Below are 24,745 nucleotides of genomic sequence, written 5' to 3' on the forward strand. Positions count from 1 at the left end.
TTTATTATCTTCCGATCAATGCGATACAGACATAGGATATCGATAAGCCAGGTATGCGGAATGATGTTAAAAGCCATGGCGTAACAGACAAATGTGTTTCTTTGGCCTCTAGTTGCTTGTTCCACAACTACCGATTCGATAATAAGCTGCTCTTTGCAATCCCCTGATCCAACTCGGCAGCCCTTCTGTTCCTCGGACAAAATTTTGTGGATCTCGAGGTGGGCATTGACCCTTCCATTAATAATCGACGTTATAAATTCGTAGAACTTTGGTAAAAAATTAATCGGTCTTTCGTCTGCGGAATCCTGCACCGTATTCTAATGAGCCATGAGCCAACCGACTGTGTATACTGGTAAACTTGATATCCCAATTCTGCACCCGATCTAGACAAAAACCTTCCTGTTCTTCAAGCTATTTATGACTCGTCAAATCTCCTCTTCAGTAACATCCGCAAAATCCATGTCCGGCTTAGTTGCATGACGGGTGTGTATGTGTGTGTGTGTTTGAGGTGGGGGGAGGCAAAGCCTCTGAGCACTCAGACTGCAGTGGTCCATTGAACTCGATTTCCCCGTCTAACGCATATTCTGTATTCGTTTATGTGTCGCTGGATTTCCGTTGGTGGATGTGATACTACCCGTTGCAGTTGTAGCACATCAACACCAATAATCGACTGTTTGATGCGGTCACAGGCGGGGTACTCACATAGAAAATGTTCCGTGGATTTCGCTTTCTCATTACAGGATATATTATCTTGGAGAATTCGTATTCTGAACATATGACCAATTAGCGAATTATGGCCAGTCAGAATGCCTACAGTCCTTCTAAGAGTCTTCCTGCTTTTCGACAGGAAAAACTTTGCCGTAGGTTTGTTTGGTTTTGACAGGAAAAGTTGGATGTGTTTAGCACAATTGAAGCTCAACCACCTGTCATTATCGGAAGCTTGTTCCCAATTTTTAAAAGCAGCATTAGCCAATGCTACTGACACCTCATTTGCTGATTCCGGTCCGGGCATGAAGGAATTGAGCCCTCTTTTCCTAAATCATCCAAGCATTGGATCTAGAAACAGTTCAATCGATTTCTACATTCCTGAACAATTTTTGAAGTAATCAAAGGGCTGCTCAACGCCGTTAATGCAGCTTGACTATCGCTACACTAGCCCACTTCTCGTTTTTATTCGAGAGGAAGACTCCGGCTCCAGAACCCTGTTCTCTTTTTGGACGATGGGTGGAGAAGACGTCAGTATATCCTGACACGCATTCTTCTGGTTCCCGCCAGTTTTATTTTCTTCTGAAGATAACATCATATCTTCAATCAAACAGATGTATGTGGATCCGAGAATCAGAAGGCATTGCGAAAACTGGATTCGGTTCTCTCAATGACTCTTTCAATGCTCTGTTCCTTGAACGTGTATTGGCACCGCATATTCCACAGAAGTGGCGGTAGTACCCCTCCTAGCGATCAAAACCCACTACAACATACAGCAATCTCTGCGTTAGCATGGCGTAGATCAACTTAATTATAATTTCATCAACACCATGCTCTCTGAAGGCATCATAGAGCTTTTGGAAGGGCGCACAGTCAAGCATCCCTTCAATGTCCACGAACACCCCCATCGCGTACTCGCCTTTCAGAGTTACGTTCTTTACCTTTGAAACCAAAGAGTGAAGATCAGGCTCACAGCACTTTTCACGTGTGCGCATGTTGATTTTAGTGCGTGCGACCTTAGCGTCTTCTCGCGAATACGACTTTCAATTAGTCTCTCCAGACATTTCAACGAAAATGATGTTAAGCTGATTTGTCTGAAGTTCTTTGGATTTGAATAGTCATCTTTTCCAAGCTTAGGTACGAAGACTACTTTCATCTTTTGCCAAGAGGACGACACGTAGCACAGAGCAAGAAATCCTCGAAAAATATTTCTTAGAAATTGCTCTAAGTGCTCTATACACTTCTTTGGCATCACTGGGTAGATACTATTCATGCCAGGTGCTTTGAAGTGTTCAAATGATAGTACAGTCACTCTCGCCTTTTTATTGATAACAACCGTTCTCGCAGTGTTCTAATTTCCCTTGCAACAGTTTCGCGTTGAATGGTTTGCAGAAATCACCAATTCTCTTCCTCCCACTTCCGAGACCTGTTCTCCCGGGTGATGTACTTCCAAGAGAGTCTGTATAGGCTCAACTGTGTAGTTCATGAAAGTATCATCCGGTTTTCTAAGACAGTCCAACTTGATTGACCTTATTGCTTTTGCAAGTTCGATTTAGAAGTCGTCTGGTTGATTTCTTGAATCTTTGCAGCTCCATGGTGGAACCGTTTTGCCGCTTTGGCCTAGGGAAATAGGACAAGCCTCTTCGAAACACTCTAAAAGTGTTCGATTCAGAATTTCCAAGTGATCTTCTATCGCCAAAGGAGTCCTATGGAGCTCCACTTTGTCGTCAAGAAGTTCATCGAACTTTGCCCAGTCCGTTTTCCTGGGTTTCCGTCTTTGTATTACAGAGTTTTCGCCTGAAATAGTCAGACTAAAGTATAGATTCAGAACATCAGTTTCCACGGTTACCTCAAGTCGAACACGTTCCGTGATGATGGGCGGGGTTGTATCGCTGCAAGCGGTACTGATCTGCGACTTGCTGCTCAGTCACATGCGCGTATTGTGGAAAACACTTGACGAATTTTTGGTGCAACAAAGGGACGGCAACATGTATATATCCCTGGCGCCATTTCGTAGTAGGAGCGGATGATAAAGAGGTTCATTTCTTCAGTCCACTTTCTCTGCTGCCTGCGCGAATCTGCCAGAATGGACGCCACGGACTGTGCCGAAACAGCTACAGCAGGTGCAGTTATGTTCCTGGTCGTTGTGACGCCTAGACGTCCCCACGATTAGCGGTTTCGACGCCGCCGTGCTGTTTATTACGGGAGCTCGACCCAGTCACCACGTCTTCGGACTTCCGCCTATTATTTGTACCTCAAATTTCTCCCTCTTCACATTTTTGGATTTGCATTTTATACCTAAATGTCAGTTGTGGTGGCAGCTTCCTCAGTGAGTAATCTACAAAGACTGCAAATTTCCTGCGCTTTCCTCATCTACCCCCTGAGAAGCTGCGGCGGCGTACAGCCATTCAAACTGAAGCTGTCCATCCTTCCTTTTTCATAACCGGTCTTGGGACTGGCAACGGCGGAGTTATTTATTATTTTATTATAAAAATTGACAAGAAGTAAAGAAAGCGATCGCTGGTAATCGTGCAGTTCACCACAAAGAGCTTTGATTTAAAAACTGAGCAGCAGCAATCATCCTGGCAGGGTCAGCTTCCAACATTGTTAGAGAACAACTAGAATAACTCAATTTTGCCATAACACTCAACACATTGTTCATGTACAGATACTTATTTCTATGAGTTCTATATGATAAGTTGTTTTTAACTTTGTTGCATGCAAATGAATAAATAAATGAACGCAATGTACAGGTACGACCGGGTACATAACAATTTCATCAACAGCGATTTGCATCAAAGATCACCCTCGCTAATGTGACCAATTTTCCAATTTAAGCCTGTCATAGAACAATTCTAGGCATGTTGATGGTCAGATCTGGTTATGGGTGCTTTAATGTGCGTCTCTTCATAGACGGCACCTATATCTGAACTATTCAAAACATGTAAATTTGCAAAGCATGGGGTAAAAATTCAGAGTAAAAGGAATAGGTATTATTAACGCACAGTCCCTTACTTATATTAGTGTATAATGACTTAATTCCAAGATAAAACTTAATCAAATTAATTCGTCCACTTACGAGTGCGGTAATGAAGAGTCACGTATGTATATTTGTCTTCATATGAATCACAACCGAGGTTGTCACAGGATGTTGGTAAATAGCGCTTGCTATGTTTTTAGATACACGTGTATCAGTGAAAACGAAAGCAGCGAGCACTGTCAACACAACAGACTCCCCTATCAGCGCTTATCCATCTAAATATTGTGGAATTTATCACACACTTCGTTAAACCACGAATTAGCGGTTGACATTGAAATAGATCTATTAGAAAGCAACATTTCAACTAGATGATATTCATTTCTGTTGCACGATTATATATGTATATTTTGTAAATTATGCGACCAAGTCTTCATTAAACCAACAATTTCTTGTTTTCTGTACTCTTTTGCAGAAAAAGCCTACAATTGAAGTAATAAAAACTTGTTTCTTTTTCGTTGGTGTGGGTATTTATTCTTGCAAATACCGATATTTCGGGAACCACTTGTTCCCTTCATCAGTGCTGACAGTTGTCAGAAGTTTTTATTACTTCAATTAATTAATCGTTGGAAACACCGCATAATTTCACTCTGAAAAGCCTACAGTTTAGACGCTATTAATGATTAAGGCATTTTTACAGTTTGTTGAAAACAGATTGTCTCTTTATTTGCTTATTCACTCAATTTATTCGGGAACACTCAATATCGGTTTAAGGAAATTTGTGGGAAGTATAGAAAGCATGAAATAGCAAGTTTAAAGTGAAAGGTAAGTAGTTTTCAGTGGCCCCAGGTTCCCAGTTAGCGCCTTGATGCACCGTTTTTATGCCATACACTCCTAATACTGTAACTGCTATGGGAAGGACAAGACTAGGAGAATTTAGCCAGCTTGGATCTTCAGAGCCAGCCTGTAGCGTTTATGAAGAAAAGCAGCTCTTCACCCTCTTTGAGGTGGCAGCATTGCCGCCATTGCCTGAAGGTGTCCCCCACCTTTCCGCACCAATGCGAATTTTAGGGCGCGTGGAGTCTGGCGACATGGTTCCCTATAATTCGGCGGTTCGTGCAAACCGTCGTAATCCGACACGCATTTGCTCGCATCTAAACCAAAAGCTTTTGCAACCGGGTCTTGTCATATGATGACATGAGAGTGATCTAATGGGAGTTAGAAACATAGTTCAGCTGAAATCGTTCCCTTTCCGAGGCCGATGTCAGCGTCTCTTTTGTTACGCACATCCAACCTAAATCTAATGTTGAACGCATCCTAAATCTAATGTTAATCACAAAGTGATCAATCTGATTGCTCGTACGATGTCAGTCAGTTGGAACCCAACTGACCGATAACTCCGACAAACTCTGTGCTCGAACAATGTGCCACCAGTTATGAGACGGTAGAAGCTGCAGAAAGCCACAAACCTCGCACCATTATCGTTTCGGTTGCCAAGACTGTGTTTCCTCATCACATATCCGAATGGGGTGTTGTCAAAGTCCACCTTGACATTCGTTTCACCAATCACGATTACAATGTCACCTTTAGGAAGCCTCCCCTCTACTATATCGGAAGCCTCTATTGGTGTATAGCGCTATACAATTGCAATGCTCCTTAACTTGCACCAGAATCTTGCAGTCAGAAGTCTGTTAGAAACTGGGTCCCAAGTCAAAAGAGCGCAGCGCGCCTTGTGGTAATTATTAGGAATAACCCGACACCGGTTCGTGTCTGCTATAACTTGGCTTTCCAGAGTACAAATACACAATGAAGCAAGACCGAGAGGAGTAATCTCTAAAGTGCCATCATCTTACTTCGCTTAGACTCAGAATGTCCAGCTTATACCGTTGGAATTTTCACTTGAGTTGGAGAAAGCGAGTATTTTAGTACCCTCGCTACCATTGGACCTTACGCATATTCCAGAAACCAATCATAGTCCGTTTTCGAAAGCCACTGAAGACCTTTAGCTTTCGACGCATTGTTGATGTTTCGGTAGCAGTAAAGTTTCGAAATTTGCAGGTCACGAGCCCACAAATTTCTATCTTTTCCTGTATTCCTAAGCCCCAACTCACAGAGCATCAGGCATCTGAACTTTCCGAAGCTCCTTATCATTTGGATTGACTAGTCGGAAATCCCAATGAGCGTATTTTGCGTTGTAATCTTCTGCAGCTATGGGCCTATTCCCCATGTCGAAAAAGTCTCGAAATTGTTTGGAGCAAATTTTGAATTTTGGGCTATCTTATATTGATCATTTATTATTTCTTGTTGTTATCGGAGACACTCTCCATGCTGCCTTGTCCGGGGACGTGGAGGAGTTCAATTCACAATGCTATCTCTCCTCAAACACCTCGACTACGCTGATGACATCTGGTTGCTCCCTCACCGATCTCATTGGGTCATGGGCCTTGTCTAAATGACCCTGGATTTGGAAAGAGAGGCAAGTAAAGTTGGACTGAAGGTAAACGTCAACAAAACCAAGGTTCTCAGTCTGACAGGTCACTGCACTCTCCCTATCTGCATTAACGGGCAGAGCACGGCTTCGATGCTCAATTGTATATCTAGGAATCGTGCTTTCTACGGACGGTGGCACCGAATTGAATGTCGTCCGATGCATTAACAGAACTAGATCTGCTTTCTCCGTCTCGTCTAAGATTTGGAAATGTAGTTATCTCAACGCAAGATCAAGTTGAGACTGTTCTGTGCTAGTGTTTTTTCTGTGGTGCTATATGGCAGTAGCAGTTGGAAAGTGACCCCACTGTCACTCAAAAGCTATAACCCTCCGTCAACACCTGTCTGCACCTGGTGCAAAACAGTAGAGGAGTAGTGCGAGCGTCTCGGGAAGTCGTGCGTGGAACTTAAGCGCATTTCGGGTAACCGCGAGCGATGGCGCTTAGGGGTGAATGGCAACCATATACTAGATTGATCATAAAGTTATTTCATCGGACAATTCTTACAATAATGCTGGTACCACCATGAGCTTATAAGAATTTAGCATATAATTTTATATGTATGTGAGTTTAATATGTTTGACTGTTCATGGTATAATACTGGCATCCTAAGTTGTCTTAGCGTTCAGTTAATTCACAGAAAATAGAAAATTTTGACCTAGTATAGCTTTGCCAATACTGGTAGAATTCCCTTCAAAATCCCAGTACTCTAGACTATATTGGTGCAATAGTTCTTTATTCGATGTAAAAGGATGTAATTCACTGTATGCGTGAGCGTTCACAGTTCCCACTTTTGCTACAAATTTGGTGTCAATTCCTATAACGGACAGATAGACAGACGGACAGTATACCGATTTTAATAATGTTTTGTTCTACACAAAACCTTAAAAAATGTTACTCTTCGATTGCATAGGTAGTCTCCTCCTTAAACTCCACACAAAATTATACCTTTCATTGTATGTGTAGGGCGTGACAGTTGACGAAATAGAGCCTAACCTCTCAATGTCATTTTCTTGGTTTTAATCACCGCCGTTGTGGATGCTTTGCTCGTTTCGATTTTACACAAAAAAGGTGCTTAAAAGATACTCGAGATAGGAGATTTCAAACCGATTTAGCGTCGCGCTCTCATTACTATATATGCTCATAATAATTGTGACTTACTTTGTCCTTACTTTTCTTTCTTGTTTAGCTTCCTTTTCTCAGCCTTATCTAGGTAGAGACTGTTTTGAATCCCTCGCTGTCTGTCACCTTAATCCTCCCCTACTTGAGTTACTCATTTGAAAACTTCACACAAATAGTGAACTATAGTGAAAAACTGCAAATATTATAATAATCCTTTCCTATCAGCAAAATTCTCTACAGAAGCCTCGAAGAGTACTACTATCTATAACATTTGAAAGATTTCACTTCTCGTTATTTGAATCATCGGTGTAGAAGACATCAGTATATTCTGGTACGCATTCTTCTGGTTTGTCAAATTTTTCTCTTTACCAAACATATGTACGAGGATCCAAGAATCAGAAGGCAGTAAGAGAACTGGATTCAGTTCTCAACAACTCCTCCAATGCTCTGTGTTCACTTTGTCAACCACAGAATTCTCCTTTCCAAACCCTCTTTACTCAACTTTTCCCCAATAATATTGACATAGCTCACTTCCTACCTTTCTAGCTTATCCTTAGAATTTCTTTTAATGGTTGTTTATTCTGTTCTTTCTATCCTTCCTCTGGAGTTAATTAATGATTTCACCTCGTCCCCACCTGGCCTTGCTTATTCTTTGCAAATGGCCTAAAACGGTTTTGCTTCCGTATGCTCTCTACTGGACTCTGCTTTCTTGCAATCCAAATTAAACAATGTAGTGCATTGGCGCTCGATGGCTATACCATCGAAGACGGCTATCGTGCAATTTTTTCATAACAGATGTAACCCCATATCGTGGGGGATATAGATGAGAAAACCGCCTTCGATAGCATGGTCATTTAATTCACGCTGACTCTCTAGCTAAAATTGGTCTGAGCATCAAAGTCGATGGGAAACGGTCAAAAGGCCGACCAAAGCAGAGAATGCACAAATTGTAAGTTGAAGAAAACCTTACTCAGGTATTTTGGTGTGAAATTTGAGGAGGTCGGGCAGGTGTATATGAAATGTATGTATGTATGTATGTCTCCTCTTCTTTACATTGGCTTCCTACAGCTATTAACACCACCCCAATTTTTTCCATGAGGTAGTTTAATAAACAGTGTCCCATTAAAAGCCCTAATAGGGTTATCATTTCGTACTTCTCAAGGAGCAACAAAAATGCCGACTCCGTGTATTTTGATAAACATTTTCATCTGCCAGCAGGAGTTCAAATTTCTCCATGCAGCCTGCCCTGGCATCGCCATCAGGAATGTTTCATTCAGTCGGCCAAGGTTCAGCGACTCCACATCAACTAGCTTGAAATGTTGGTAATGCTTCCGGACCGTCGGAACAGATTTGAATAACATTTGGATAGCAACCTTTGATTTTATCCACAACCAAACGGTCATGGTAATGCTCTTGTAAGCGAGCAAAAATTTTTCGAGGAATTCTTCTCTCGAACGCAGCCAAGAGTTCGCAATTTTTCTTCCTAAGAACCCAAGTCTTCGAGGAATACATGAGGGCTGGCGAGATCATTATTTTGTACAGTAAGAGCGTTGAACCTATAGTGCGACGTTTCGAGGGGAACAATTTTTGTCAGCCAAAATAGGCTCTATTGGCTACCAACAACCGTGCGCGGATTTCATCGTTGTAGCTGTTATCGGTTGTGATTTTCGCCCCTAGGTAGGGGAAATTATCAATGGTTTCAAAGTTGTAGTCTCCTATTTTTATTTGACCAGTGCGATTTGATGTTGTTGGCTTTTTGGTTTTTGGTGTTGACGTTGCCCCCATGTATTTCGTCTTGTCTTCACTGATGTACAGCCCGAGCAACGTAATACCTCCACAATTTCTGCACTGCATGATATCTCTCTTTTTGTGTATGGGACAGATAATGCCTTTTTGCCAGTCATCGATCATTGATTTACTGTTCCACACCTTCAGCATTAGTTGATGAACTGCTTTTTGTATTGGTCGCCCCCAAATATTTAACCAGTTTGGTTGAAATTCCATCGGTTCCTGGCGACATATGATTCATATGCCGATGGATTGCATCAACTGTTTCTTCCATGGTTGGTGGTGGCAGAATTTGTTCTTCGTCTTTAGTTGGCGTAACCTCCAATTAACCGATATTCTGGTAGTTGAACAGTTTATTAAAATGCTCATCGATCGCTCCAATGTGCCTAGATGGTCGGAAAAAAGACCTACTTTGCCTTGGCTGGATGAGCATCGAGGTGTATAAGGCCTCATCCTGCTGGCTTGTTGGTAAAACTTTCGCCGTACTGTTGTTACCTGAACTTTTGGAGTTCTTCGGCCTCTTGCTGCTCCCAGGCTTATTTTTACTTTCTGTAAGTTGCTTCTCCGCTCGATGAAGTTCGTGCAGGTGTCCGCGTTCGTTGCCCCCCTATCTACTCCAACATTCATCATTACGGCGTTCAATTAACACGTGGTCAATTTGGTTGAAAATGGTCTCGCCTGGATAGGCCCCGCCAGATACTTCCAAAAACCATTTCATGCGACACTGTTAATTGAATAATCCGCAGTCCGTTGTCATTGGTATATTCATGTAAGCTATGGAAAACAACTTATCGCCTGAATTCGGACTCCATCCCTACTTGGCTGTTAAAATCTCTAAGTATGATTTTGATCTCATACCTGAGACGGGCTTCGGAATATAAGCGTGTAGAAAATACGTGTGGTATATATTACGAATATGTAGACCACTGGCTATCAATTTCTTCTATTATTAGCGCAAAAGTAATGGCATCCATGCCCGTAGATTTTTATCTATGGAACAAGTTAAATGCCTACTTGACTCAATAGGTGACGCAATTTTGCATGCCAGAATGCAGTCCCTTGGTTGAGAGCTAGATGCACCTGTCAAGATTTTGGTTGCTCTCTGAGAAGTTCACTTCAAACGAATGGTTTGCCGATTCTTCACCACTTTCTGTTACCCAGTTACCAGTGACCCAGCTGTTGGCTCCATTTTTTACAAGAATTTCTCATGGTGATCGTTTAGCCGACCATATGCTCTTCTTCAGAGCTTTCTGAGCTGTCCGTGCCGATTCTAACGAACAGCTCAATCAGACTTCACACAACGGTGGAGAAGTACCCTTGTAGTTTTCTTCTGTTTTGCCAAATCCGAGTTCTACCATGTGTTTTACCCTTCTTTGGCGTATTGAGGGGATACTCTCTTCGGAAACTTCTCTCATACTAATTGTGATCATCTGGGGGGAATGTAACTCAGGTACTAATTCCAGAAATTTCCAAACTAACTTCAGACCTTCCAAGTCAATTTCAGAATTTTCTATTTCAAATTTAGCCTTTTACATTTAGGATTTCTCAAGATTTTATCATAAAGTTTAATATCAACTTCTTACCACTGAATAAGGATGAAGCTGGGGTTCTTTGAAAAACGTCTGCGCTGCCCATAAACTCTTTATCATTATTTGCTTTGGTATTTTTTGGAAATAAGCGCTTTTTGCAGCTTTTATCTTATCCACTTTTTCAAATATTAATTCTGTGGAAAACAGTGGAGTTATAAAACTTTCAAAAAAGTTCGTTCGAGCAACGACTTTTATAAGTGACATCTGCTGGCTCAATATTGCACCTGAGAAGATAGGCAACTGTCATTCGGACGTTGAGCTGTGCGAATTCGCACATTTGTCATCTTGACATGTCACTTGTTAGATGTCGTCGTCAGCTGTCATCTAGGTCGGGCGTATTTTTTCCGTGTTTTAAGCGCTCCAGCTTATCTGCAAGTTCTTAGTTTACTTAATTAGAGTCATCGGCATAATTTGCATTACACACAAATGCGCTCAGATAGAATCCCCCTCGGTTGTGACAATGATAACTAAATAGAGTGCGAGATACTTTCAGTGTTTATCGTTTGACGTTTTTCTTCCGTTCTGGCGTTTCGTGCGTGAGAAAAAAACGACAGCATCGAACAGAATCCACGTAACATGAAGTCTCCCATCGAATTTGAAGAGTGCCTGAAAGACTCCCCCAAGTTCAGGTAAGTCGCCCAGATACCGTTAGAAGACGGCCAGTGAGTCAGCAGTGAAAGAAACATTTTTTATTCATGTTCGCCCAGAAAATATCTGGAAAGGGAGGAGTCCGACATCGAACATTTGGAGCAACGGCTCGAGAAAATCGTCAAAATGTGTATTCTGGCCGTAGATTCGGGGAAGGAGTATGTGAAGAACCAAAGGTAAGAGGGCGCCGTCAGGTTTCGCGGGACCTTACTGATCTCTCTGATTTCTAACAGCGCATTTGCAACGTCGCTCTGGGACCTGCAGAAACACTTCGCCGAAGACAAGAACGCGCACAATGCACTCGGCAAAATAATTCATTGTTTCCAGGTGAGTACCTCTGTCGCTCATTATGCGGTGAATGTCTGGTTCAGAGCGCGGTTCAGTGATCAAAAGACATCGAGTCCGACTGCAATTGCTTCCAAGTCGCCGAATAAAAACGCGGAACTGTGTTCTGTCTTGTGCACCGATAGTGGTTACATCACTTCATTAGTGCGCTCAAAGCTATTTATAATGGCGTAATGCACAATCCTTCATGCGCAGTCACTATTGAATGCCGGGTCAATGTTTTGCTTCCCTCCAACGTTTTCAGCTAATTAACACACTTTCTGGCTTCTTTTCGATGCAGGAAATGAACAAGTTCCACACTATTCTCCTGGACCAGGCCAGCAGGACAGTCCTGAAGAACTTGACTTCGTTCATCAAGGATGACATTAACCAGGTGAAGGACTACAAGAGCCACTTCGCCAAGGTGTCAGAGAGCTTGGACAATGCCCTCGTGCGAAATGCTCAGGTAAGTGAGTTTATTTGCAAACAGACTAAAGTGCGCTGTGCTGAAAACAGCTGATTGTCTGATGGGTATTTAGTGCTTTTCTAGCGACTTATCATTCCCTAAATAGTAAATAATTCGAGTTGTCTCGAAGTTCTTTTATGGTTGTTCCAAATCTGGTGGTGCTTTTGAAATATTTGCGCGGTCAAACGTGGTTAGCATAACGGCCTTAACCAAACATTGCTGCTTTCGTTTGAGCAGAATTTATTCAGTTCCTCATTTTGGGGAATTAGAATACCGTAATCATGTGTCGTTGCTAATGCTGGTTGGGGTCACCTTTTATTTTTGAATATGTATACGTTCGTCATAGACTTCTATGGGGCGTAGCTGGTCAACTGTCCCATTTGTTGACGGTTGCCTGTGATGCATTTCATCTCTCGCCAATATTTTCCTATAAGGTGGCTTCTGTCTCCTCGTGTTCCTTCGCTATTTTTTGCCAAATACAGTCGAACCTCTCTAGGACGAACTTCCCCTGGTGAATTATTCTCTAACTCGAACTTTTTGGCCTTTCATTAGCACTCCCGTCAATTTCCCAAATAAACTTCAACCTTTAAGCCGAAATCCTCTCAGTCGAAAATGCCTTTTAGTTGGAGCAATATTTTAGAACTTTGGCGAAATATTTCAAACATTACAATTCCTCTAAGTCAAATCGAAGAGTCGATTCCACAGTGCACATCCCAAATCTTTCTATATATGACCGATTGAGGAAAGGTACGTTCATTATCTATCTATCATTAGCAGCAGATAAGGACAGAAAGTTTGGAATTGCCAGTTCTAGTAGAAGTGTTGAAAGGAACAAAGCATGCAAATACCAACCAGTTCATAAAGCTGTTTTTGAACCATCATCAATGGCGCAACAACCGGTATCTAGTCTAGGCCCGCCTTAGTAAGGAACTCTAGACATCCCGGTTTTGCGCCGAGGTCCACCAATTCGATATTCCTAAAAGCTGACTGGCGTCCTAGTCTACTCCATCGTTCCATCTCAGACAGGATCTGCTTCGTCTTCTTTTTCTACCATAGATATTGTCCTTATAGACTTTCTGGCCTGGATCATCCTCATCCTTGTACAGTAAGAGCCTTGACCCTATGGTGAGACGTTTCGAGCGGAACAGTTTTTGTAAGCTGAAATAGGCTCTGTTGGCTGACAACAACCATGCGCGGATTTCATGATCGTAGCTGTTATCTGTTGTGATTTTCGACCCTAGATAGGAGAAATTGTCAACGGTCTCAAAGTTGTACTCTCCTATCCTTATTCCTCTTCGTGTTTGACCAGTGCAGTTTGATGTTGTTGGTTGATTCGTCTTCGGTGCTGACGTTGCCACCATATATTTTGTCTTGCCTTCAATGATGTGCAGCCCAAGATCTCGCACCGGCTGCTCAATCTGGATGAAGGCAGTTTGTACGTCTCGGGTGGTTCTTCCCATGATGTCGATATCGTCAGCATAGGCCAGTAGTTGGGTGGACTTGAAGAGGATCGTACCTCTTGCATTTACTTCAGCATCACGGATCACTTTCTCGAGGGCCAGGTTAAAGAGGACGCATGATAGGGCATCCCCTTGTCGTAGACCGTTGTTGATGTCGAATGGTCTTGAGAGTGATCCTGGTACTTTTATCTGACCTCGCACATTGGCCAGGGTCAGCCTAGTCTCATGGCCGTGTACAGTTTTACCCTGGCTATGCTATCTTAGGCGGCTTTAAAGTCGATGAACAGATGGTGCAACTGTTGTCCATATTCCAATAGTTTTTCCATCGCTTGCTGCAGAGAGAAAATCTGATCTGTTGCTGATTTGCCTGGAGTGAAGCCTCTTTGGTATGGGCCAATGATGTTCTGGGCATATGGGGCTATCCGGCCTAGCAAGATAGTGGAGAATATCTTATAGATCGTACTTAGCAACGTGATACCTCTATAATTGCTGCACTGTGTGATATCTCCCTTTTTATGTATGAGACAGATAATACCTCTTTGCCAATCGTCAGGCATTGATTGATGTCCCGTACCTTGAGCACAAGTTGATGAACCACTCGGTGTAATTGGTCGCCTCAATATTTAACCAATTCGGCTGTAATTCCATCGGCTCCTGGCGACTTATGATTTTTTAGCCGATGAATTGCACGGATTGTTTCTCCTAAACTTGGTGGTGGCGGTATTTGTCCGTCGTCTTCAGTTGGCGGGACCTCCAACTCGCCGATGTTCTGGTTGTTCAGTAGCTCATCAAAGTACTCAACCCATCGCTCTAATATGCCCATTCTGCCGCAAATCAGATTTCCCTTTTTGTCTCGGCAGGATGAGCATCGAGGTGTATAAGGCTTCATCCTGCTGACTTGTTGGTAAAACTTGCGCGCCTGGTGCGGTTGCTCCCTGTACTTTTCTAGTTCACAGACTTTTTGGTTCCCCCTTCCTTTTCCGTCTGTGAAGTCGTTCTTTGAGAATACAACATTACTCGGTATGCGGCATTCTTCCGTATGTATGTTTGCGGCCGTATCCATGATAACGTTCTTCAGGTGACTGTGAAGATCATTTGTTGATGCTTCATCTCCAGGTCCTCTGTTGACTGCGGTTATTGCGGCATCCATTTCCCTCTTATAGGTGTCGCGGAGGGTTGTGTTGTGGATTGCTTCAGTCTTCACTCTCACCTGATTGTCAGAGGGGATTCTAGGTGGTATTGTTATTCGAGCTCGGAGCACCATGCCAACGAGATAGTGATCCGAGTCTATATTGGCCCCCCTATATGTTCTGACATTCACCAAGGCTGAGAGGTGGCGGCGTTCGATCAACACGTGGTCAATTTGGTTGAAAGTGGCCCCGTCTGGAGAGGCCCACGTATGTTTCTGGACCGCTTTCCGCGCAAACAAGGTACTTCCAACAACCATTTCGTGTGACCCTGCTAATTGAATCCGCAGTCCGTTATCATTTGTTTTTCCATGTAAGCTATGGGAGCCAACGTATCGCCTGAATACGGGCTCCTTCCCTACTTGGCTGTTAAAATCCCCAAGTATGGTTTTGATATCATATCTGGGACAGGCTTCGAGAGTTCGTTCTACTGCCTCGTAGAAGGCATCCTTCTCCGACTCTGCAGTCTCCTCTGTAGGGGCGTGAACGTTTATGAGGCTTATATTTCTAAACTTGCCTCGCAAGCGCAGAGTGCATAGCCGTTCGCTTATGTTTTCAAAGCCGATAACAGCAGGTTTCATTTTTTGGCTGACTAAGAAACCTACTCCGAGCACATGGTTTACTGGATGACCGCTATAATATATGGTGTAGTGGCTCTTCTCCAGGAAACCGGTCCCTGTCCATCGCATCTCTTGTAACGCTGTTATGTCAGCCCTATATTGGGACAGGGTATCGGCTAGCTGCTCATCAGCTTCATCTCTGTACAGGGAGCGCACGTTCCATGAGAAAATGCGCAAATCGTTGATCCGTTGTCGTTGCCGGGTCCGTCGTTTTAAAGTCCGTCCTGTCCGAGGCTCCTGTTGTGGCTTCGTAACAAGTTTTCTTGTAGGGTTGTCAGCCCTACCCAACCCCCAACCTGGAGGACCAGGTTGGTACAATTTGTCCCGTTTTTAGGCGGTGGGGACTCGCCTTCATCCTTCTCCGTCTGCAGCTTTTCGTTACGAAAGAGCTCCCAGCGGTCACCACATGGAGGAGATAGGGTTTGGTAGTAGAGCTGTTGGTGTTGTTTCAGCAAGCATTTCCCAGGTTTTATGCTCCATCGTGGGTACCAATCTACGTTTCGCTCTGGGACCTATACTACCCTTTGACCACCGCACTATTAGTAACAAAGTTATAATAGGTCAAAGTTGTCACTTCTTTGGAAACTCAAGATTTTGAATGTCAATATCACCCGGTGGATATTCTCACATGATATATGCGTATATTACGTGTTACGTACAAATGGGACAAATTCACACTCAAATGTCTTTATAAAGGAAATACACAAAACCTTTCATACCTGAAGCGTCCAGCATCCGGTTTCTCAATTTGTTTTTGCGGTCTGTGAATTTTTCAATTTCCCACTTTCGTGCTAAAAACTGATTAATTGAAAAGTAACAAGTAACAAACACTAAATCGGATGTTTTTACGATTCAAATTGCTTGCTTGCTTTTCTGCCTTGTGTGAGTTCAATTTTTAAAACATTATAATTAACAAATGAACGTTCCGAATCGTTTTTTTAAAGGATATGGTAATTGGGCAGGTCAAACTATTATTTCGGCGTAAAAAAACATATAGTGATTTTCTAATTCTATTGGCGGGGAAAACTCCCTTTGCAGCATGATTCTATCAAGTTTGATGGAAATCACACTGTTACTAACAAAGTTATAATAAGTCAAATTTGTCGCTTCAGTGCAAGTTCATTAATTTTTAAGCCATGCACACGTGGAACTGTCATGCACGCAAAGCTCCTCACAAGGAAACACAAAACCTTTAATATTGGAAGCGATCAGTTTCTGGTTTCCCGGAAAGAAATCCACTTTCCCAGGATGGTGTACGAATGAGCGTTTAGCGCAGAATACTAGACGAGTGCGGGCGTTTTGGAAAGTCCTGAGGGAAGCTTGAACGCATTTGAGATAATTGGGTGCGCTCACGCGTATGTATGGTTGACACGCCTATCCCATCAAGGGGTAAATGGCAACCATATATATATATGTAGTGTGAAGCATTCACCGCAATTTGCTTAATGAATCATTCACCCCGCGTATCGTTGGCCATGGCCTGGTTTATATAACTACCAAGACCGAGGAGCCAAAAAACCATTTGGTATTATCTCCTACTGATCCCTAAAGATGATAAGCGCATTATGTTAAAATTTCGACTAACATCACTAACCAATAAATGAGAAGAATAAATAAGCTCGCTGTCAAATTGCCCCAAAATATTTAACAAGACTGACTCGCTTTGAAATTTGCTATCATGTAATAAAAATAAAATGTAATATGTATTGTAGGGTAAGAGGTTTTCAAAATGGAGGATTGGTTCATGTCGAAAACGGCGGCGAAAATCTATTAAACAAAATAACATGGTACGTTTCTTATGCCCAACGTTATTCCTTCGTTGTGCAAGTTCGATCTTATGAAGTCTTCTGCTTTGCATTCTATGTGTAAATAAAAACTACGTGGTTACCCTGTATATGAATGTTATAGGAGTCACTCACTGCGAGCACATTTTCAAGTAGTCATATTGCCTTTCCTGCTGAAACGTTTTACAATCGCATCTTTTGAAGATTTTCTCGCAATTGACTAACAGACATGGTTGCGGTAGGAAGCAATTCCTTATTCCAAGTGGTCCGATGAAAAGGGAACATGTATGAACTGAAATAGAATCTAATTCCGTTTGAGATTTCTCTTCCAGTTTATTCTGTCTTAATTCCATGTAACTAACAACCATAAAACGAAAGTTCCGCTGTAGACGCCACGACTAATCTAGAATTCCTCCAATATTCCAATTGTAAATGTCTACAATTTATATTTATCTCAAGGATTTTGCTGGCTATTGCCATTATTTATAAGTCAAATTATAATTTCTTGCAGGCTAGCAAAAATCGCCCGCAGGAGGTAACAGAAGCAGTGAACATTTTGTCTGCGACAAAATCCTGTTTCCGTCATACAGCTCTTGACTATGTTAATTTCATCACAATGCTGCAGGCGAAGAAAGTGCCGTCAATACTGTCAACTGTAGGTTTATCGCGAATTGTGTATTTTTGAAAATATTTCATAATTTCACCACCTTCAGCTATTGGACTACTATCAAGCTTGCGGCACATACTACCATCAGGGTTCCGATCTATGCAACGATTTCGATGAATTCTTCAAAGGACTATCCGAAGAGATCAATGATATGCGTGGCGACTATTTGCAATTTGAAAAATCAATGCAAAATCGCCACATGAGCGTGAACAGTTTCATAGACAATAATTGTACAAAACCCTCGAATACAATCGAAGGTTATCTATTTAAGCGTAAATCTAAGGGTTTTAAAACATGGAGCCGACGCTGGTTCTATTTGTGCGATAATAAGCTACTCTACAGGTAATTATTGACGAATGTGTTTTGTGTCTTATTTGTGAATTTGTGTACATTGTCATTGAAGTGATCTTTCGAGTATTAGGAAGCGTGGTGACGATGAAACCAACGTCATGGAGGAAGATTTGAGAATATGCACCGTTCGGCCAGTTGATGATCTGGATCGAAGATTTTGTTTCGAAGTTATTTCGCCAACAAAGTAATTAGTTTTTGGAAGAAGAGTTTTCTGGAAAGTGGCTTAACTGTAGCATTTTTACAGGTCTCATATTTTACAAGCAGATTCTGCTGAAATGCGACAGGCATGGATTGCCGCATTGCAGAATGGAATTGGTGCTGCTATTCATAACAACGCTATTGCCAGACACATCAACTCACCCACTTCTACGGGACTGAGTAATAAAAGGAAAATGTAAGATCAAGGGTTGAATGCTCTAGTTAAACGCTAGATTAAAATATTTACTAAACAACATTAATTTTTTTCCTAATTTGACCATTTTTTTGATTGTTCGAATGCTTTTTTCGTAGTAATAATTATATTTAAAAGAAATATTGAAAAGATAAGCTTCTGAAATATTTTAACTCACATCAAAACTGGAACTGCAATGTACTTAACCCTTCCCTTTTCAGACACTGGGAACAATTTCTGAAAATTCCCGGCAACTCAAAGTGCTGTGACTGCAAAAGCTCAGAACCACGTTGGGCTTCAATCAACTTAGGGATAACACTGTGTATCGAATGTTCAGGAGTGCACCGAAGTTTAGGTGTCCACTACAGCAAGGTTCGTTCATTAACATTAGACGCGTGGGAGCCTGAAAATGTCAAAGTAATGATGGAATTGGGAAATGATACAATCAATCGAATTTACGAAGCGAGAAAATCAGAAAACTTGGATCTAGTAGAAGCTAACGAGAATTGTGATATTAGTGTTCGCGAGGCGTGGATTAAGGCTAAATATGTTGAAAAGAGATTTGTGCGTCGAATTCCTCAACCAACTGACGAGGATGAAAAGGACATTGATGAAGATGTCAGCAGCCGTAAGTGGACTGTAAAGAAATTTCGAAGACGAACTAGGCGCACGTCCAGCTCGAAGTCAGAAAATGAAGAATTGTCTTCATTAAATACAAACTCAATATCGTTGAATATATCGCGAGAGAATCTACTTATGGTTGGTGAGGATTTGACGAGCACATCGTATGAAAACGAATGTATTCTTGGATCAGATCAGGAATCAACAGAGGGAGAAGACAACTACTGTGAAGAGGAAGAAGACTTTAGTGAATTGAATCCGGATTTGTTATTGTATCGCGCTTCGGCTGGACATAATTTACCAGTTATGTGCATGGCTTTCGCTTTGGGCGCTAATAAGTTATGGCAAAATGAGAAAGATTTGAATCGAACGCCTTTGCATCAAGCTGTTTTGTCGGTAAGTTGAATTGACCATTTCCTCACTCGTTTTCAATAATGCTCACTAATGCTATAATATTCTCTCCTTCAAAAGGGTTCTGTTATGGCTTGTGAATATTTATTACTGAACGGTGTTCCTATTGACACCATAGATGACATAGGTTATACTGCATTACATTTAGCTACAGCTAAAGGTTGCATTGCACAATCCTATTTGCTGTTAAAACACAGGGCACGTCATGATATTGTTGCAAAAGATGGGAAGCAACCTTTGGACATTGCTGTCGATCAACGAAATGCTGACATAGTTACACTGTAAGTAATTTTTTTGTATAAAACTTTGCGTAAATTTTACATATTTGAAAGGGGATTTGAGAGGGTCCAGCAAAAAGTTACTTCGAAATTTTTTGACTATAATTTTTGAGGTAGATAATAAAAAAAATCTTTAGTATGCTGAAGAAAAATTACTCTATCTCCGTATTTCGAAAGAAAACCAATTGATTGGCCGCTTTCAGCGGTTATTGCGAACATTTTATTGAAATCTTTACTATCTTTCTTCTTACTTTCAACAGGATGAACATTTATGAAGTAACTTTCTAGTGCTTTCGAATATTATTCAGAGAAAACATCAATAAAACCTGAAAATAGGCTCAAAATTTATCAAATTTGAAAGTGACTTCAACTATTTGCATAAGCAATTGAAATATTATGAAACTAGTGAGGAAAGAAGGAAATACTGGAATCCACTGAATTCAAATTATTATGCATTATGTAATTTACGTGTTTACGGTGCATTGTCTTCGACTTCCATTCATCGATTCGCTCTTGGTCCGACTTCATTCCATTCAGAGGATTGAAGGGTCGATCCTTCAAGTTAAGTGGAGTCAGCCGACAGTCTACCTTACAGACAGCCGCATGCAAATAAGCGCGCAGCGAGTCGACTTAGCGATGATATTGTGCCGCCACGTCAACCACGCCCCCACCTCCGATGTCATGAGGCAGGTTCATCCGCTCCACGGCAGAGTTTGGATGATGCATTCGGAATTTGGACATAGTTGTCCGTATCCGCCGCTGGACGTTTTCCAGATCGGTCTTCGTCCACGGCAATATTCCGAATGCATAAGCCAGAGAAGGGATAGCAAATATATGAAACGCGCTTATTTTATCCTTCCCCGAGAGATGCGATTTCAGTACCAGCTTTACATGTCGCAGGAATTCGGACAACAGAGCATCCTTCAGATCATCAAATCGAGCATTGGTTTCTTGCAGAATTCCTAGGTACTTGTAGAAATCTGTCTTGGTCATAGCTTCGATGTGGAGGTCACAATGCTATGTCCGGCATGCGGGTCGTGATGTCCTTTGCGGATGGCTTCGATTCGACACTTGTCTAATTCAAACTCCAATCGAATACCACGGCTGAACATGTCTATTATTCGCAAAAGACTTCTAAGATGGTCGTCAGTACCAGCATACAACTTGATGTCATCTACATTCATCAAGTGTGTCAGTTCGCACTTAGCACGTAGGCCATACTTTATTGCAAAACTATGGCGTCTAGCGTCATTCAGTAACCATGAAAGGGTGTTCAGTACCATACAATCAATCAGATCAAAGGTCACTCAAAGAATCCCCCTGGAAGATGCCCCTCCGTATACGGATGGGCTCTGAGGTATGAGCACCCTGAGATGTACGCACTGATAAGGTGGTATGCCACCCTTCCATGACTGTCACCGAAAACTTTATTAGTTTCGGATCAATGCGATACAAATTTAGGACATTGATTAGCCAGGTATGCGGGACGCTATCAAAAGCCTTGGCATAATCGATATAGCACCTAAGGAGGCTTCTTTGGCTTCTGGTTGCTTGTCCTACAACTACTGAGTCGATAATGAGTTGCTCTTTGCAAACCCTTGACCCAACTCGGCAGCGCTTCTGCTCCTCGGTCTTGTGTCCGCGGGGTCCTGCACCATGTCCTTCTTAGGGATAAGGCAGGTAATTCCCGCAGTGAGGAAGGGTGGAAATTCCACCTCCAATCGACTGTGTACGCTGGTAAATTTTTCATACCAGAAATTTTGCACCCGATCCAAACCTGGGCTCCTCCAGTTTTTCGAGCTGTTTATGGGTCGCCGAACTTCCTCTTCGGTAATATCCGTAAAATTCATGCCAGGCGTAGTGGCATGGCAGGTACCTTTGGCGGTGATCCACTCAGGATGCTGGGTGGGTAACCCCCAAAGTCCACCTTGGGGTGTCTTTCGCTTCCGTCACCGAAAACTGTACTGTCTGGACGCTCTGTTGGGATTCCTTGAGAGCTCTGTTGGTTCCTCGCGTATGTTACATTCTGGACACGTCTGGAGTGACTTTCGCCATACCGTCGTAACCAACTGCATGTGACAGAAAATTTCTGCTTGAGTGTGTCCTGAATTTCAACTACGGGTGTCTCACTGGGGATGGTATAGTTTCTGTAAACCCTCTGCACTTTATTTCTCATCCGTCTGCTGGCATTGCCAGTGCTGATCTGAATCATTCTAGCAATGTCCTGCCTTAGTGAGTCCCGCCGACGTTCCAGACGAATTTTCCATGGTAGATCTCATTGGTCACTCAAACCAATAACATGAAAGCGAATCTTCTGACCGTGCAATCTGACAGCCATAGCTGCACCACAATACACAAGTGATTGTAGTTGAAGCAGCGGCATATCAGCACACAGTCGAGATGCAATCTCATCATTGATTTGAGATAGAATTCCTGGAGTTGTTGGAGATGCATAGAGCCTGGGAATATCTGGTCTATGCAAAGGATCCATATCCGAGAATATACACGCTCTTTGGAATTCGTCCCGAACCTCAGCGGAAACCTTAGTTGGACGGTGGAGAGGAGTGTTTCGGCGAGTACTGAAACTGTTGCCTGCAGTGCGGCGTGGTATTATTGATGCCGCCGCCTCTGCCCCCATCGTATCTCGGTCACCAGTTCCCACAATGACTTCAAGTCGAACACGCTCCCTGTTGATGGCCGGGATTGTGTCGCTGCGAGTTATAAAGTAGGTATTGGACTGGTCACGTACGCGAATTGCGGGAAACGCTCGACGAATCTCTGGTGCAAGAAGGGGCGGTAAGATGTTGTATCTGCTGTCTACGCGAACCTGCTGAAGTGGTCGCAACAGATTGTGGTGAAACGGCTGCAGCAGGTGGCGCCTAGACATCGAACTGCCCCATGACTACCCGTTTCGTGCCGTACTGTCTATTACGGGAGCCCGACCCAGTCACCAAGTGAGACGACTCCTGTCGATTATCCGTACCGGATCTTAAATTCCTTCTTTTTCTCATATGTGGATTTGCATTTTATACCTAACTGCCAGGTGTGGGGGTAGCTTCGTCAGTGAGTAATCTGCAAGACTGCAAAGTTCCTGCACTTTCCTCACCTACCCTCTGAGACGCTGCGGTGGCGTACAGCCATTCAGACTAAAGCTATCCATCCCTCCTCCTTTCACAACCGGGCTTGAGACCGGCTACGGCGAAGTTATAATTATTATTATTATTAGGATATGATCGCTTTCTATATTGTCACCATTGCCATTGAGGAGTATTCACTTTTCTTGTACTAAGGCTTTTTTAAGAGATGGATCCTTAAAATCTAGATCTTTATCCTAGTTTCTTCCCCTTCAATTATAATACCATATAACGCTTTCACGCTTCCGCATCTTGCTGCACCCAATGTTAACTTGAATTCGCCTACTTTATTTTAGACTTCGTCTCACTCGTCTGAACGAAGAGATCGGCATGAGCGAGGACGCGACAGGTGAGGATGAGACCTACAAGGATGTTATGAAGGATTTTTCGCATTTCGCATCAAGCCAACCGAGACTGCTTCGCAACAGGAACGAGAATAATAATGATTAGATAAAGAATCTTGTATCTAAATAATAAGAGTTTTATATGACATCAGTATATATACAAACCTATAATTCCATTTTTTACTACACATATGAATATTAAAACAGACAGAGAATACTTATTATAATCAATGTAATACCGTTAGGATTTTTCAACTATTTATTGACATAGTTATGATTCTTGGAATTTCCGTTCCACTTCTTCCAATGTTATTTTAGTTTTTAAGTTCAAAGTTCGTTTAATTTGCGTTTCCCCCTTCGTGAGTCGATCTAATCGTTCTATTAAACGGATAAGTAAATGTTATTGTTATAAAAGAAGATATTTAAGGAATATTGTTTTAAATGTGTATTTCATAGTTTTTCAGTCCTCCTAGCTCATAGAAGTGTGTCTATTTACGTTTAGGCATTCACGATCTTTTCTCGACTGTATCATGTAAATATGTCAGTGCCAAAATCAATGAGGAAGAAATGAGAAATGGTGCAAGTTCAAGATGAAGTGAAACAATTACAACGAAATGAAATATAGTCCCATTGTTATTGAATGTCCTGCTGAATGTAATTCAATCCGAAATTGGACGGCATTCTATTGTTTATAATTATCAGCGAAATTTATATGGAATTTGGGTGCTCTTGAGTTGCTAATGAATTGAATTCTGAGCGCGTTTATTGCTTTTGTTAAAATAGTATTGCATCAAACACGAATACTCGACTAAGTATCTTATTTTCCCGCAGTATTCTACACGAAAAACTTTCAATTTCCTACTTATAGATAAGATAATACCAACTGAATCCATAATTCATATTCCGTCGCATTCCTTTACCCCTTATGGTAGTTCAAAAACTTTTCAACAACTTCGCCGGATTAAACGACGTTCCCACTAGATAATACTTATAATATGAACTTAACTGAATATAGAGAACTAGGGAATTGATGTAAAGCAAACTAAGACTTTTTTCAATTTCCGCAGATTATCAAAAAAAAACTTGACAGTTGGGTGCTCGTAGAAGCATTTGCAGTCGCTTTATTTTAAAATTCAATGGTTGGTATTTAGTAGAAATCATAATATTATAATAGAGAATGAATTGATTTTCGCTTAATGAAGGCTGGTATCGGTTCTAGGTGGATACACTCAATATCATGATATACAATTGTCAATGAAACAGGAATTGTTTCCCATATCACATTGAAAGTGGAACTATGTACAATATATCACTGTCCTCGACCAACAAATGCAATTATTGATAATAGACCAGTAGATTGTTATAACCTCCTAAAAGATAGTGTAACCTCGG

The 24,745-nt window shown here is 42.0% G+C and overlaps 1 protein-coding gene across 4 annotated transcripts; it reads left to right on the plus strand.

Moving 5' to 3' along the window:
* Positions 1–10,958: 10,958 nt before the first annotated feature.
* On the plus strand, positions 10,959–24,114 carry LOC119658817 (arf-GAP with coiled-coil, ANK repeat and PH domain-containing protein 2). Of its 4 annotated transcripts, none has more exons than XM_038066545.1 (12): positions 10,959–11,296; positions 11,375–11,491; positions 11,549–11,642; positions 11,941–12,105; positions 17,085–17,159; positions 17,668–17,811; positions 17,870–18,165; positions 18,227–18,358; positions 18,419–18,568; positions 18,787–19,582; positions 19,658–19,878; positions 23,306–24,114. In XM_038066545.1, the coding sequence occupies exons 1-12, from the start codon at positions 11,244–11,246 to the stop codon at positions 23,457–23,459; spliced, it is 2,397 nt and encodes a 798-aa protein (XP_037922473.1). In that variant the 5' UTR covers positions 10,959–11,243; the 3' UTR covers positions 23,460–24,114. The 4 variants fall into 4 exon arrangements, with proteins under 4 accessions (XP_037922473.1, XP_037922482.1, XP_037922487.1 ...); XM_038066554.1 differs by having other exon boundaries at positions 18,245–18,358; XM_038066559.1 differs by lacking the exon at positions 17,085–17,159.
* The last annotated feature ends 631 nt before the right edge of the window (positions 24,115–24,745 follow it).

Source organism: Hermetia illucens, chromosome 1 (genome assembly GCF_905115235.1).
Source record: "Hermetia illucens chromosome 1, iHerIll2.2.curated.20191125, whole genome shotgun sequence".
NCBI lineage: Eukaryota > Metazoa > Arthropoda > Insecta > Diptera > Stratiomyidae > Hermetia > Hermetia illucens.

Excerpts from the sequence above, each read along its gene's own strand:
- LOC119658817 (XM_038066545.1), top strand. The coding sequence starts at position 11,244 with ATGAAGTCTCCCATCGAATTTGAAGAGTGCCTGAAAGACTCCCCCAAG. Across the intron at positions 18,569-18,786 it reads CTGAGTAATAAAAGGAAAAT|ACACTGGGAACAATTTCTGA; the intron begins GTAAGATCAAGG and ends TTCCCTTTTCAG. Across the intron at positions 19,879-23,305 it reads AATGCTGACATAGTTACACT|ACTTCGTCTCACTCGTCTGA; the intron begins GTAAGTAATTTT and ends ACTTTATTTTAG.